The following is a 15,024-nucleotide window of genomic DNA, read 5'->3' on the forward strand; positions in this document are numbered from 1 at the left end:
ATGCATATATATGTATATGCCTTTTCATATTCTTTTTCATTAAAGGTTATTGCAAGATATTGAATATAGTTCCCTGTGCTGTACAGAAGAATTTTTTTTTATCTATTTTTATATTTATTGTGATGAAGAATTTCATTATGGAGCCTCTTCTTACATGCTGAAACATCCTTTTTTTCCAGGACCGTGAGAATGCCCGCAAAATCCATGAATCGGCAGGACTGCCATTCTTTGAGATATTTGTAGATGCGCCTCTAAACATCTGTGAGAGCAGAGATGTAAAAGGCCTCTACAAACGGGCCCGAGCTGGGGAGATCAAAGGTGGGAGAGCGAGCTCAGTGGCACCTTTGCCAGTTACTTTTGCTACCAATTCGTGTTACTAGTCTGTCCCCAGAAATCTATCTGAAGTTTTGAAAGCAGTTTTCCAAAATTGCACATAACACAGATAACTTTTTATCAAACCATAATATCTTCCATATGTCCTTGGGCTTTTTAAAATGCAAGCTTATATTTTTTAAGTAATGATCACCCCAGCCACAAGCAGTCAAGTTCAGAGGACTACAATGGATAATATGTGAGCGTGTGCCTGGGAGGAACGTTTCAGGGTTTACCTCCTTCTTGTCTTCCTTTTCGATTCTGATCAGCTGCAGGGGGCTTGGACCCAGCTAGCCATATTTTGTTGATAATTTGGGGCTTTCTATATTGGAAACACAGCTGTATATTTTCTTACCTATGGCCTGAGGTCAAGGATGGCTGTTTGGCCTTTTCTGTTATAATCTGAATATAACGGTTTAAAACATTATCCCAACGTGTGTTACGTCTTGTTGATTAAAAAGATTGTGCTGTTGGTGCAGATGTGAACTTCACCCTTCTGCGTTGCAGGCTTTACGGGTATTGATTCTGATTATGAGAAACCTGAAACTCCCGAGCTTGTGCTTAAAACCAACTTGTCCTCAGTGAGCGACTGTGTGCAGCAGGTGGTGGAGCTTCTGCAAGAGCAGGTGGGTGGACTGAATGTCTTTTTTTTTTTTTAGTAATTTTTTAAAGTCATGAAAATTGTCTGTTAACAGAAGTGTTCTTTTTATAGTTTTCATTCCAAATTGTGACCAAGTCTGCTTCATTTCAGAACATTGTACCCCATACTATAATCAAAGGCATCCACGAACTCTTTGTGCCAGAAAACAAACTCGACCAAGTCCGAGCTGAGGCTGAAGCTCTTCCTTCACTATCGATTACCAAGGTAAGAGGGTGCGAACTGGCAAAGGAGAATTAGGCTTAGGATCAGCCATTATGATCCATTTACAGTTACTCTTAATAATAAGGTAGGTACACACAAGGAAAACACAACGTCCTAAAAGAAAAACACTTCATTTTGCCAATTTTTTTTTTTTTACCTCTTGTCTGAGACAGTCACCAGGAGTTGCCTCAAGGCAGCTGATCAATGCCATGCACAGGGGCAGACGGGGAAGGCAGCTTCTGTATCTGCATGGGACCGTTTTATATAGTTGTCATTATACCTTCAGTTATGCCAACATGCACGCACTGGGCGGTAACTGTTTGTTGGCCGTTGCTGAGAAAATAGTTTGTCCAGAATACAAGTGTTTCTTGGACCACTGAAAAGGAATTTGAAGAAAACAAGAAGCAACCCTGATCTAAAGTGATGTGAATGCCTTCATCTTTTTTCTGCTCCGCAAATCCCACTCTTCTCTCGTCAGGGAGAGTCCAGTCTGAGGAGACAGGGAGACAGCTTTGGTTGCACTGATTTTTCTACCTGGGAGATGTAAGATGTAGTTCCAGCCAACAGCCTTGCAGACGCCTTGGCCTTTCCGTGGGTCAGTGTTGGTTGATCTATACGAGGTGATTGAGTCTTCACTGGCAACTTTTTGGTATCTCTTAAAACCTTGGACATTTTTATAAGAGGCAGAGTAAATTGGGAACGTGCCTCAGCTCATGAAGATCCCAGACTTTCGTAAGTCACAACAAATTTATAAACAGAACTCCTAACTCTACACAATAAATTCTGAGCACTCCAATGCTCTAGGCAGATGAGAAGCACAGAATTATAACTACAGTGTGGAATAATAGTTCCAGTAACAAAATGGTCTTCAAGGTACAGAAGAACTTCAAAGAATCTAACGATTAATTCTTTCCATCCTAGAGGTGACAGGGAAGGTTTCGGAGCAGTGGCCCAGGAATCTAACGATTAATTCTTTCCATCCTAGAGGTGACAGGGAAGGTTTCGGAGCAGTGGCCCAGGAGCTGGGTTTTAAATGACAAATAGAATTTTCAGATAGAGGGGAGGATGGACTTGAAACCTCATGTGTGTTTAGACTACACGTTGTCCCATACTGTTGGTGACTAGGCCCCCAAATGGGGACTGGCTGGAGACAGACATCCCTATGTGAGCCCCTGGGGCCAGAGCTTGAAGGCCTTTCAGTATTGTGCTAAAAATTTTGTACGTTTTTCTTAGAGTCAATGATTTGCCCAATTCAGTCAAATAACTAGCACATTTGGTGAAAAAAAATATAGCCAAACCAGAATTTTTGTGGAAAAAGATGAACAGTGAATTTTCAACACAGTTGCCTATCATAAGGGTAAATACAGCCTAGGGTGTTTGGATAAATCATCCCAATTTGAAATCTTTTCACCACTCTCCCATAGGAAAGTTCTAGACTCAAACTGCTCCAGCCCCTAGATCATGGGTCAGTTTTATATATATTGGAACACTTAAAACCTGAAAAGTCTGCCCTCATTCTCTTGTCAACTGAATAAGAAAGGACGGTCCTGGGGCCGTATGGTTGGAAAACAGAGCTTATGGAAATGCTCATTTGCTTTTTGTGTTTTGCAGCTGGATCTTCAGTGGGTCCAAGTTTTGAGTGAAGGCTGGGCCACTCCCCTCAAAGGTTTTATGCGGGAGAAGGAGTACTTGCAGGTTATACACTTCGGCACCCTGCTAGACGGTATGAGTTTTTCTGTTTGTTTCTTATTCTTTATTATTAAAGAAAAAAATCCATCTTAAAAAATAATGATAATTTTAAATAAAAAAATAAAAAAATTCTCAGAAGTCTTCAAAAGTACAAGAAATGCTAAGCCTTCATTTGTAAAACTTGTTGTGACAATATTTAGATTATTTAAGGTGTGTTCAATTATATGCAAGCTTCCATTTTTAGGATTTTTTTGGATTAACCTCCAAGGATTAGTGATTATTTAAAGCTAAGGAACTAAAAATGAAGCTCGTACACAAAACCAACAGAAGGTTAAGTGTGTTTCACCTCCACCTGCCCTTTGCTGGCCCTGATGCTCAGAAGGCAGTGGACAGTCAGAAGCACCATCGCCAGCTGCTTGGACCATCTTGGATGAACTCAGCACTCATTGCTGGCTTGAAGGGGGCCGCCCATCCTCCAGGTTGCTCTATCAAGCATTAACTGAAGCAGCTGCTTTCTTCTGTGGATGATAAAGTGTCGATATTCATGCCCATACATGAAATGTATTAGGGTGGCTTCATCCACTAAATTCTAACAGGGGGTGTGGAGGCAGCTTTCTGGACACAAAGTGAATGGCTTTGAGAGAGCTGATCTTGTCAAGGTCGGAAGGCTGTGTCATTCAGAACACTTCCCCTCTATGATCATTTCCTTTCTCGAACTGCCCGACCTTATCAAATGGAATGTATGCATTTTAAGATCTTGGGGAATGGCTGCTAAGTGGAGAAGGGATGGTGATAGAGTCATACTGAATTTATCATACTGAGCAGAGTTCCAAACCTTTTAGGAAGAAAAGTCAAATCAGATGTTCTTTCTTGAGGAAGATGTTTATGTTTTAGACTTGTGCCTCTGCTTGGGGAATGGGGCATAAACAACCCCAGTTGTAATTAGAATTCAAAACTTCCCATGCCCCCAAGAAGCCTCCTTAATTCCTGTGTAAATCAATTAATAAAAAGGAATACCAGGAATATAATATGCTGCCCACCTCTACCTAAGTAGAGGCGGAATATAGTGGATAAGAGTGAGCTGTGGCATCGAACTTTCTGAGTTCATATGCCAGTGATTAGCTATGAACCTGGGGCTAATTATTTAAACTCTCTGTGCCTCAGTTTCCTCATCTGTAAAATAAGGATCTCAATAACAGTCCCTACCTCACTGAAAGTTTAAAAGAATACCTGGTCCAATAGTACATGTTCCATATATTAACATCCACCCCCTCCCATACTGAATACAGTTAAAAGGATTTGAAGTTTTGAAGAGACCAAGTGGCTTATCTATATAGCCACATCAGTGTGGAAGCAGCACAGATAAGATGTTCCTTAGCCAGCCGATATTGAATATTTATTGAATGTTACTGTATGCCGGGGTTTGTCCTAGCTGCTGGAAATAGATCATGAAGACAAATAGGAGCTTGCTGGGACAAGCAGTACACAGCTCCTCTGCTGAACCCCAGTCCAGAGGGGTTTTCCCACGACATCAGTGGTTGTCAAACTTTTTTTTTTCAAGCCAGATAACTATTTCAGTGAAATTTGAGGCAATATATATAACAGATGAAAATGAAACTCCGCCTGTAGAAGGGGTGGGCTCAGCCTTTCTCCCACCTGGACAGCAGCCCTGAAGGCATCTCGGAGAAGCTGGTTGAAACACTCTGCCCTCTGTCACACCATAACAGTTCATGGTAAAACCTGGTTTGATGGCTTCTGGACTGTAGACATAGTTAAATTCCAAAAGATGATACAACTATATATCAGAAGGTTAGGCAAGATATCATTCATATGGATAGCATTTAATTTTAACTAATTTATGGAAATTTGAGTCACCACCATTGAAAATGTGAGATAATTTCTGTAGCCACAGACATGAGGTCATTTTCAACTATCATTAAACAATTGCCCATTTCTTGACCACCTACAATGTTTAGGTAAAATTGTTTCTATTCTGACCCTGTCTCCCAAAAATATTTTGTTGGTTTTCATTTTCTCAAAGGTTCACAATTTCCCCCTACGTTTAAAAAAAAAATTAACGCAGTCTACTCAGTCCAAAAGCAAAACAAAATATCTTTTTTTTAGTGTTTTTGGTGACTATATAGTATGAGTTACTCTGTATATTACTCAAGAATCTATTGTCATGTCAATGTATTATATCACTTTATTTCTCACTGGATATGTAGTCTGGGGCTTGTCACAGATCCTCTAATCATACATGTCATATCTAAATTTAAAAATGGAACCTCAAACTTATGTTCTTGACTGATGGTATCCAAGTAGGGTTAAGACATGGCAGCTTGGTGAGACTTTATCATTAAGGGCAAGTCCTCCCCAGCTCTGACTTTCCAAGGCAGGGCTCGAGGCCTCTCATACATAACTGCCAGCATTTATTCAGCACATAATGTGTTTCGATCCTGGTGTTTTGACAGAGAGCATCACATTTAACCCCGGTAACATCACTGTGAAAGTATTTTCTTTATGCGAGGAAATAAGTTTTGGAAAGGTTAAATAACTCACTCGAAGCCTGGATTCAAATCCAGGTTATCCTGCTTCAAGTATTTGTACTTGTCCACACTAGGCATACTTTCATGTCCTCTAACATCTGGGATTCCTGGACGTCCGGGGCAGTTTGTCTCTATACCTTCCAAAGCCTCATTTGGAATCATCTGACAGTAGCTCTAACATTATATATTTGTAAGAGACAACTTCTTGCTGAAGTTAGAGGGGCTATTGGCATATGGTTTAATTATTGAAAAACAGGTAATAATTTAAATAAACCTTTTTGGATTGTACTAAACAGTATTCAATATCAATTCTGTTCTCACCAGTTTTTGCTGTCATATATTCTCTATTTTTAGAAATAGCATTAGCAAGGAGTTCAGTATATTTTATGTTGTATGTATGAAGTTTCATAATAGAAATTTGTTCCTTGACGTTGTTGCTTTACTATATATTATGTTGGTGGAGAGATGAAAACATGTTTCTTGTGTTTGTATTTCTCTAGGCATGTTCCTTCCTGGTATGTATTTCAACTTCGCAAATAGTTAAATTATTATAATTAGATATGTTATATCAATTAGAAATGGTAAGACCATAACTAAAAAAAATCTAAATGAACCAGTTGTAATTGCTAACAATTCATGATCCAACCAGTTATAATAAAATAAAGCTACATTCTTCTGTTGACAGGAGTGCAAGTAACAGGAAATTCTGGATCAGATGCAGCTGTTGTTAATAATTTTGTATTTGGCTGACAAAAGTAAACTTGTTTCTAAATTTTTGTTGCACATTTTGTTCCTGAGCTTTAAAAGATGTATGATCCTCTCTGCTCATTACTCCTGCTGAGTGTTGGTCCTCATTTAGTTTCATAAATCTGGAAACTTTTTCTGTTGCATTTATCAAAGCATTTTTAATTGACGAAGAATAGGTCAGTTCTACGTGCAATTTAAAGTGGATGCACCTGGTTGGATTGTGGATCGTTGTACTTCATTTGTTGGTGATGTGTGATTATGCATGAGTTTAATTTCAAGCTATGATGATTGATAATTATAAAACTGGGAATAAACACATGCTGGCTGCGACTGTAAACTTGTGCACTGTACCAGAACGAAAAGGTAAAATTCTGAAGTTGTCATTTATCTTTAGTATTATTTTCATCATTGTTGTTTTTCTTTGAAAAAGACTGCTGTGCAAAAAAAAAGCATTTTAGTTTTTGTCTAGAAACTGTCCCAAGTAAATGATAAGTGGATCTACAAGGTTAAAACAGCAGACTTGAAAATTATTTAAAGCAAAAACAAAATTATTTCACTAAACATGAAGTTAAGTGTTGGACTAACCGTGGCTAAAAAAACAAAACAAAACAAACCTATGATTCTCTTTTCCAAAGTGAGATACACTGCAGTAAAAGAATCCGGGTGGTTTCCACCAGAGCTGAAGAACATGATGGAAAAAGGCTGAAAGCCCGAGCCAATGTTTATAAAGCTTTGGAGGATATTTCATCCCAAGGTTAAACTGTAGGATAAGTTCATGTACTAGAAAGGTTGATTAAGATGGAAGGGAAACCGCGGCATATCTGCTTATACCTGAGTGGAGCTGGAGCTACAGGTGTGTGCGATCAGTTGCTGTTGTTACTCTGCAACACCCCCCAGATTAGCTGTCTTGACAGCCTTCAGGGAATGCTGTTTCTTTAGTTCAGATTTTTTACTCAAGGCCAAGGTGAAGGCAGGTCCCTGGGCTGGAACCTGGTGGACCAAGGAAGGTGCCGGCAACAGGGAGGTGGAGCAGTCTCTGGATTCCACCCCAGAATGACCTATGGACGGCAGCACTGCAGGCAGAGCTGGGCTCCCTCCAGCATCCCGCCCACCTTCTGCTTTGCATTTTGTTTTACTTTATTTCTGTCAAGGCACTCTTTATAAGCAGTGTGGTCAGTAGTCCACAATCCACAGAAAGCATGGTTTCTCATTAGATCATCAGCATCCTTGCAGGTGTTATTCTTTGTTAGCCTCCCTCCCTTTTTATCAACTAGACTATGCGGTGGGTTTAATCATCTTTCATTATAAACCTCTTTTGGTATAGTACTTTACAGTATGCCTCCTCCCAGCGCCCCAGGGATATACATATTATTTATGATCCCATTTTCCAAGTGGAGAAACTGAGCGCAGAGAAGGTGAGTGACACAGGAGATCGCTTGGCTTTGAGTTTAGTGCTCTCTGCACAGGGCTTACTTGGACCACTCTTACTGCCTATGAACTTTGAAACAAAGGAGTTATTTGAGTGACAAAATTCATTGCTCTCTGTGCATGGCATCTTCCTTGTGGTTTATAAGGCTCCCAGAGCAAGTGGCAGGATTTTCTGATATACAGGATTTCTTTGTTGTGGGAAGTTGCTGTCTATCCCTGTGACGTTCTTTACGTCCGGGTAACTGCTGGAGAGTATTTAAAATGTGCAAAGTGATGTACCTGTAGATTTTGCTTTCATAGCTATCAGGGGGAGTGTTGTGCCCCAAAGGAACAGAATTTGGATCTCAGATCTTTAACTCTATCCAGTGTTGGATTTTGAAAGTTTGGCTTAAAAGACTTCATTAATCTATGGTACATTTCCTCTAATCCATAAATAACAGCAGTTGTTTCCTGTTTTGAATTCCTGAGTTTGTAATAGGGAAGGACACATCTGACACCATATTGGATCTGTTTATTTTACTTTAACCTTTGTATTCTATGCTTTTGCTACAAGTTAACCACTAAAGGGATGTTGCCTATCAGCTTAAATAATACATAATGGCCCAGCTCTGGGAACCCTGCCTCCCATGTAAAGAGCTTAAGCTAAAATACCTTTGTTTAGCTCACAGGAAGCATCCGGACCAGGACAAGTTAATCACTAAAGGGTCATTGCCTGTAAACTTAAATTATACATAATGGCCCATCTCTGGGAACTGTGCCTCCCAGGTAATGGGCGTTAAGCTAAAATACCTTTGTTGAGCTCACAGGAAACATTCTGACCAGGCCCACCTGTGAGTGACTGCTGGACGAAAGAAATTAACACATCCCTTCCGGAGTCTGACCGGAACCAGGAAATGTTTGACATTACTCCCTCCCCTTTTAGTATAAAAGAAGCCTGAATTCTAACCCAGGGAAGATGGCTCTTAGGGATCCTAGTCCCCTATCTTCTCAGTCGGCTGGCTTTCTGAATAAAGTTGCTAAGCCTTGGTCCAACAACTCACCTCTCGATTTATTGGCCTGCCCTAGAGTGAGCAGTACCAGCGTAGACTTGGTAACAGGTTGAATGTTTCCTTTACTCACCTTCCTTTCATTTCTTTCTGAGTCTTGAACTTGGGAACTCCTCCCACATCTCCCTAGTATTTTTTAGTGTTATGTACTTAACTCTGTGCCCCCATATTCTCCCTGTAAGTACAACTGAAAGCCTGACATGTTGTTAGAATGTTAGGGCACTATTACAAAAGGGGGGAAACAGCTGTGCAATTTCTTTTACATTATCTGGCTTCACTAAGAAATCACGGTCATCCCTCCATATCTGCAGGGAGTGAGGGGGCGAGAGGGGAGGGGGCTGGTTCTGGACCCAGTGAAGATACCAAAATCTGTGGATGCTCCAGTCCCACCGTCGGCCCTCCGTATCCATGGGTTCTGCACCTGCAGGTTCAACCAAAGGTAGATCATATATTAAGTTTGTGATCCTTAGGGTGGTTGAATCTGTGGGTGCGGAACCACAGATACAGAGGGCTTTGCCAAACTTTATTTTGTCTAACTGGATTTTTAAAGACGAAGCTCCCTAGTGTGTTACAGTCAGAACCAAACTTTAAAAAGAGAACTCAGACTGGAGACGTCCCTTCGTGATCCTCCAAATCATTTCCTGAAGCCACCAACACAATTTGAAACTCAGCCTGCTTTTCACAGATGCTCCATCTCTGGCTTTGAGAAGCTTCTCAGGGACTTAGACTCCAGAGAAACTGGTGCAGCCAGCACAACCATGTTACAGTTAGGTCTTTTGCAAGGAGTGTTTGGAAGGGACACCGTGCACATTTGAGTCCTCCTTAAAGGGCAGCACAGCTTGTATGTTCTGTTCATGCATTACCTGGCTCTCTCCACAGACGGAGTGATCAACATGAGCATTCCCATTGTTCTGCCTGTCTCTGTGGACGACAAGACACGACTGGAAGGGTGCGGCGAGTTTGTCCTGACATATGAAGGACGGAGGGTGGCTATCTTACAAGACCCTGAATTCTACGAACATAGAAAAGAGGAGCGTTGTTCCTATGTGTGGGGCACAATGTGTGCAAAACACCCCTATATCAAAGTAAGTGGCAAAACCTTTGAAAGGGCTTTCTTTCAACTTGGGATAAAAACAATTCTTTCCAAGTCCTTTGTAAAGGAATTAAAAAAACGGGTTAGATGGAAGAATGCATTTCTAAGGGAGGTTTTGCAAGCTTTTCCTGGGAAGATCTTTTTAGATAAGGCAAAGAAATGACTTTCTGTTTGAGTGCTGGCCTGAATGGTTTCTTGAGTCCTCAGATCCTGTGATGGCTGGCTCCCTCAGCTAAATGGGGAAAAAACTAGACCAGGGAGGTATTATTTAGTCTAGCATCATGAGTAGAGGACCAGAATCATAGCTGTGCTATGCACAAAACCACAGCCAGGGCTTGCAGCCTAGTCCATCCTGAAATTCACAAGGGATGTCAGTTTCTTCATATGGAAAGGATCCAACTAACCCCTGGAAAGAGACTCAGAGTTCATGCTCTGTGGCCTTTGGAAGTGGGGGGTGGTGAGTCAGTGACATTCTTTCAGTAAACAAAAATCAGCACAGATAGTGGCAGTTTGCAGAGGGAAAATACCACATTTTCATCAGTGGATATTTTTAATATTGAAAAATGCATTCATCTAATTAAGGCAAAATAGAATAAAACTCAGATTCCTTCACAACTTCTAATTGTTGCTGGTGATGGGGTGGGACTGGAGGGAGGGGAATTGCTGCGTGTGGTTAATTTCCCATAAAGAAAAATACGTGTAATTAAATGCAAAAACCATCCCTCATCCAAGATAAGAGCATTAGGGTTCAAATAATAATAGTAATAATAAAAAAGACATTTACTAATGATTTGACTTGTCAAATTCCTCAGCTGGAGTAACTTTCAGAAAGTTCACAGGACTAGAGAGCAACCTGAGACCCAGGCAATTCTAAAAAGCCTTGTGATCAGACAAGGCACACCCTCTCTCTGGGCTTCAGTTTCTTCATTAATAAAAGGAGGGGGCCGGACTCAGTAACTCCGAGATCTCTTCTATCCCTGTGACCATACGAAATGGATGTTTGAATAAGTCTGTCCAAATCTGCCAGGCAAACTTAATTTTGTTTTTTTCTTTTTTTTTTATCCCAGTTGTGAAATGTTGCAAGGTAGGGAGGGCTTTTTCAAGACCCCTGGTGGAACATGAGAGGTCAGTGGGTGAGCCAAGCAGCTTTGCATTTATTGGACACAACTGTCCACCCTGTAGATAAGCTCAGAGCCATCTGAACATTTTCTCTCCAAGTGGTTGGCAGACAGTCCTTGAAATTGCTAGACAGTAGCTATTTGAGGAATTGTATTCTGGGCCTTAATTATGTCCTTGTTTCATTCCTTTTCTGATCATGACCCTATACATTTGGGATCTTAATCTGCACTCAGTGACTTAAAAAAGAGTGGCCCTTCATCATGCCAGCTCAGATATTTCCACTCTTTGGGACTAATGTCCACACACACGTGATTAGCACCAAAAGAAAAAAAAATCTAAGGAAGCTCTTAAGCAATTATTTCCTTTTTATCTTGTCTTGCGACATGTGTTGGCAGTTGGAGCTCAGAATTTCTTAGGTGGCAGGGAGAGTGGTAGTGTGACTTGTGGCCTTGACAGTATAGTCAGTGATTAGGTAATTAGGTCATTAGAGGGACTCTAAACATCGCCAGTGAGCTAAAGGTGAGAAATGGGCCATGCATTTCCAGAGACAGAACACCACTCACTCTGTACACACTACACTTGGGAGTGTTGACGCTGTGTTTATGGGAAAGGAACTCATGATACATTTTTATAAGCACCTGGAAATTCACAGTAATACTTAAACATGGTATTTTTTATTTGTTTGTTTGTTTTTAAGACCCCAAACCTTCCAACAGAATTCCTTCCAAAAGTAATCATGAGCCTTCTTGTATTTTCATGTGGCACTGGAAGTGATACTTGCGTGGAAAATGGTCAGAGCCACCCAGGGAACGGCCCCTCACTGCAGTTCCCCAGCCTTCCATTCAAATCCTCCCAACCCTCTCTGTCTTCTTTCTTCTCCCTGTCATCACTAGTACAGAACCACTGTGACTTGTCACAGATGAAACCATGAGAAGGAGCAGGTGAAACTTGTAAAAATCATACTTAAAGGAGCCCTGTTGCATTTCATCCATGGCTCCCAAAGCTTTTCCAAGCAGTAATTATTTCTCACAACACTCTTGTAAAGCACCTAAGAATCATTATTCCCATTTTACAAATGTAGAAATCAAGAGAACAGTATGACTTCCCAGTGAAGGCTAGGAGAGTTTTTATATCCTTTAGCTCTGCAAAGAAAATCGTCAGATCAACAGAGTCACCTGGGGAGCTGTAAAAAAAATTACCTATGACTGGACCCCTCCCTTACAGATTTTTATGTCATTGGCTTGGGCTCAGTCCTGGGTCTTGTGAGTTTTAAGGCTCTATGATTCTAATGTGCAGTGAAGGTTGAAAACCATGGCATTAGATCCTGATCTGGAGCTGCTGCTTCCGTGGCTCCGCCTGGATATATCCTGCAAGTACCCGGCACTCGGCATGTGCAACTTCACCCCACCCGCTCCCCGTCCTGTGTGCCCTAGCTCCATGAACAGCTAAGCTCCACCATCCAAATGGTGGCCCACGTCCAAAGTCAGACTGTCATTTTGGCTTCTTTCTTCTCCCTTGTTCATTCAATCGCCAGTTCCTAACAATTCCACCTCCTTGGTATTGCTTGAATTTGTTCACGTTTCTGTTTCAACTCAGGCCAGGACACTCAAATTTCTTCCCTGTATCTTTCTTTCCCTGCTTCCCTCAAATTCTTTCTCCATTTGTCGGCTAGGGCGAACTGTTCAAGCTTCATTTGGGAACTCGTATGTAAAGATATGACTTCATCTTACCACCTGTTACCACGGCCACCTATGATATTTTCTCCTCCATTCATTCTCAGCTGCTCATTCTATCATTCTCTCTCTTACTTTTTCACAGGCTAGTCCCTCCAACTAGTACACTGTTCCTTCTACTCCTGCCTCCTCACCTTATTTGTTACTCCTTTTCTCTGCAAGAAGTTGGCCCCACTTCCGTGACCCATAAGCCTGACTGGGTGCGTCTTTGTCCTCTCAGAGCACTTTGCTCTTGTCCTGTCCACACCTGTGCCACAATGTTACCCTTTTCCTCTTCTGTCGATCCACTCAGACTGCCAACCTGTGAGATCGAGGACCACATCTCCATCTGTCTTTTTCAGTCATATCCCCAGCAGCAAACCCAGGGCCATGCACACAAGTGCTGACTGGATGGAGGGTGAATGGACGATCCCCCTGAAGACAATGCTGAGCTGTCAGCGTGCAGGCCACTGACGAGAGGCAGTGGGTGCAGATGGGAAGGTGAGCCTGTTTGGAGGACTCCTGGATTTGGGTCCTGGCTTCGTTAAAGCAGCTATTTGCACTTGAGCCCTGCCACTTCCCCTCTGTGAAACTGTCTTCTTATCTGGAATTGAGGGCATTAAATGCATGTGATCTACAGACTCCATGACCATGCAGATACCACAGGCATGAGTACACATTCTCCAATCGTATCACATGCTGTTTTTTATTCTTGATTCTGTTCTCTGAACATTTTCATCATGACTTATTTTCCTGGACCCACCATTTCACAACGTCCTTCTGGTTTCTTTCCCTTCTCTCCTCTTCCCTTCGCATTCTGACCTTGGCACCTTCCCACCCTCAGCGGCGCCTCTCCTGATGTGCACACCCCGCTCCCTCTCCGGGCTGTTCCTGTTCACTCTTCCTCTCCATGCTCTCCTTCATCCTATCCACGCTCACATTCTTAGTGCTCATCCCCGTGTGTGAGCTCATCCTCTTCTCCTTTTTGCACTCCTGTTGCCTGTGATTCTGAGCCCAAGTCCTCTTTCACTATTTCACTAGACTCCCTTAAAGCCTGTCTCCCAGTCCTCTCTGTGTGTCCGGTTCTGCAGACTCTCTATCTGTGGTCCCACACCCGCCTTTGGCAGCAGGCTTGGAAGGCAGTGGAGACTTCAGGGCCACAAAGCCCTGGGAAATTAGGCAGAGCCACTGGACTTCCCTTCCTGATAGCTGAACCACTGTTCTGGGGACAGTTGGACCACCTTGGAGAGAGATGCCCTTTGTCCCTCCTGATCCCAGAAATTCCAAAAGCATAATTTCAGCATTGTTCTTCAGACACATTTATTTACTTACTATTGAAGTATAGTTGATTTGTAATGTTGTATTAGTTTCTGACATACAGTTTAGTGATTCAGTTGTACGTATATATATTTATACAAAGTGGAAAATTCATATTTTCCATTATATGTTTTTACAAGATATTGAATATAGTTCCCTCTGCTATACAGTAGGTTCTTGTTGTTTATCTGTTTTGTATATAGCAGTTTGCATCTGCTAGTCCAAAACTCCTAATTTATCCCTCCACCCCCTTTCCCATTTGGTAACCATAAGTTTGTTTCCTATGTATGAATCTATTTGTTCTGTAAATAAGTTCATTTGTATCATTTTTCAATTCCCCATATAAGTGATATTATATATTTTTCTCTGTCTGCCTTACTTCACTTATCATGATAATCTCTATATCCATATTGCTGCAAATGGCATTATTTCATTCTTTTTTATGGCTGAGTAGTATTCCATTGTATATATACATCTTCTTTATCCAGTCATCTGTTGATGGACATTTGGGTTGTTTCCATGTTTTAGCTATTATAAATAGTGCTGCTGTGAACATTGGGGTGCATGTGTCTTTTTGAATTATAGAGTTTTCTCCAGATATAATGCCCAGGAGTGGGATTGCTAGATCATATGATAACTCAAGTTTTAGCTTTTTAAGGAATCTCCATACTGTTCTCCATAGTGGCTGCACCAAATTACATTCCTACCAACAGTGTAGGAAGGCTCCCTTTTCTCTACACCCTCTCTAGCATTTTATTGTTTGTGGACTTTTTATTGATGGCCATTCTGACCCATGTGAGGTGATAACCTCATTTAGTTTTGATTTGCAATTCTCTGATAATTAGCAATACTGAGCATCTTTTCATGTGTCTGTTGGCCATCTGTATGTCTTCTTTGGAGAAATATCTATTTAGATCTTTTGCCCATTTTTTGATTGGGTTTTTTTTGTTGTTGTTGAGTTGTATGAGCTGTTGGTATATTCTGGAAATGAATCCCTTGTCAGTTGCAGTTGCAAATATTTTCTCTCAGTCCGTAGGTTGTCTTTTCATTTTATTGATGGTTTCCTTTGCTGTGCAAAAGCTTATGAGTTTGA

The 15,024-nt window shown here is 41.4% G+C and overlaps 1 protein-coding gene across 1 annotated transcript in view; it reads left to right on the top strand.

Annotated features, from left to right (window-relative positions):
* PAPSS2 (3'-phosphoadenosine 5'-phosphosulfate synthase 2) overlaps window positions 1-15,024 on the top strand; it is a 74,733-nt gene that overhangs the window by 48,454 nt on the left and 11,255 nt on the right. Inside the window, exons 4-8 of the mRNA XM_072971547.1 lie at window positions 180-318; window positions 880-998; window positions 1,124-1,237; window positions 2,846-2,957; window positions 9,570-9,775. Coding sequence (XP_072827648.1) covers window positions 180-318; window positions 880-998; window positions 1,124-1,237; window positions 2,846-2,957; window positions 9,570-9,775 — 690 coding nt within the window. The remainder of the gene's footprint in view (window positions 1-179; window positions 319-879; window positions 999-1,123; window positions 1,238-2,845; window positions 2,958-9,569; window positions 9,776-15,024) is intronic.

Source organism: Vicugna pacos, chromosome 11, assembly GCF_048564905.1.
Source record: "Vicugna pacos chromosome 11, VicPac4, whole genome shotgun sequence".
NCBI lineage: Eukaryota > Metazoa > Chordata > Mammalia > Artiodactyla > Camelidae > Vicugna > Vicugna pacos.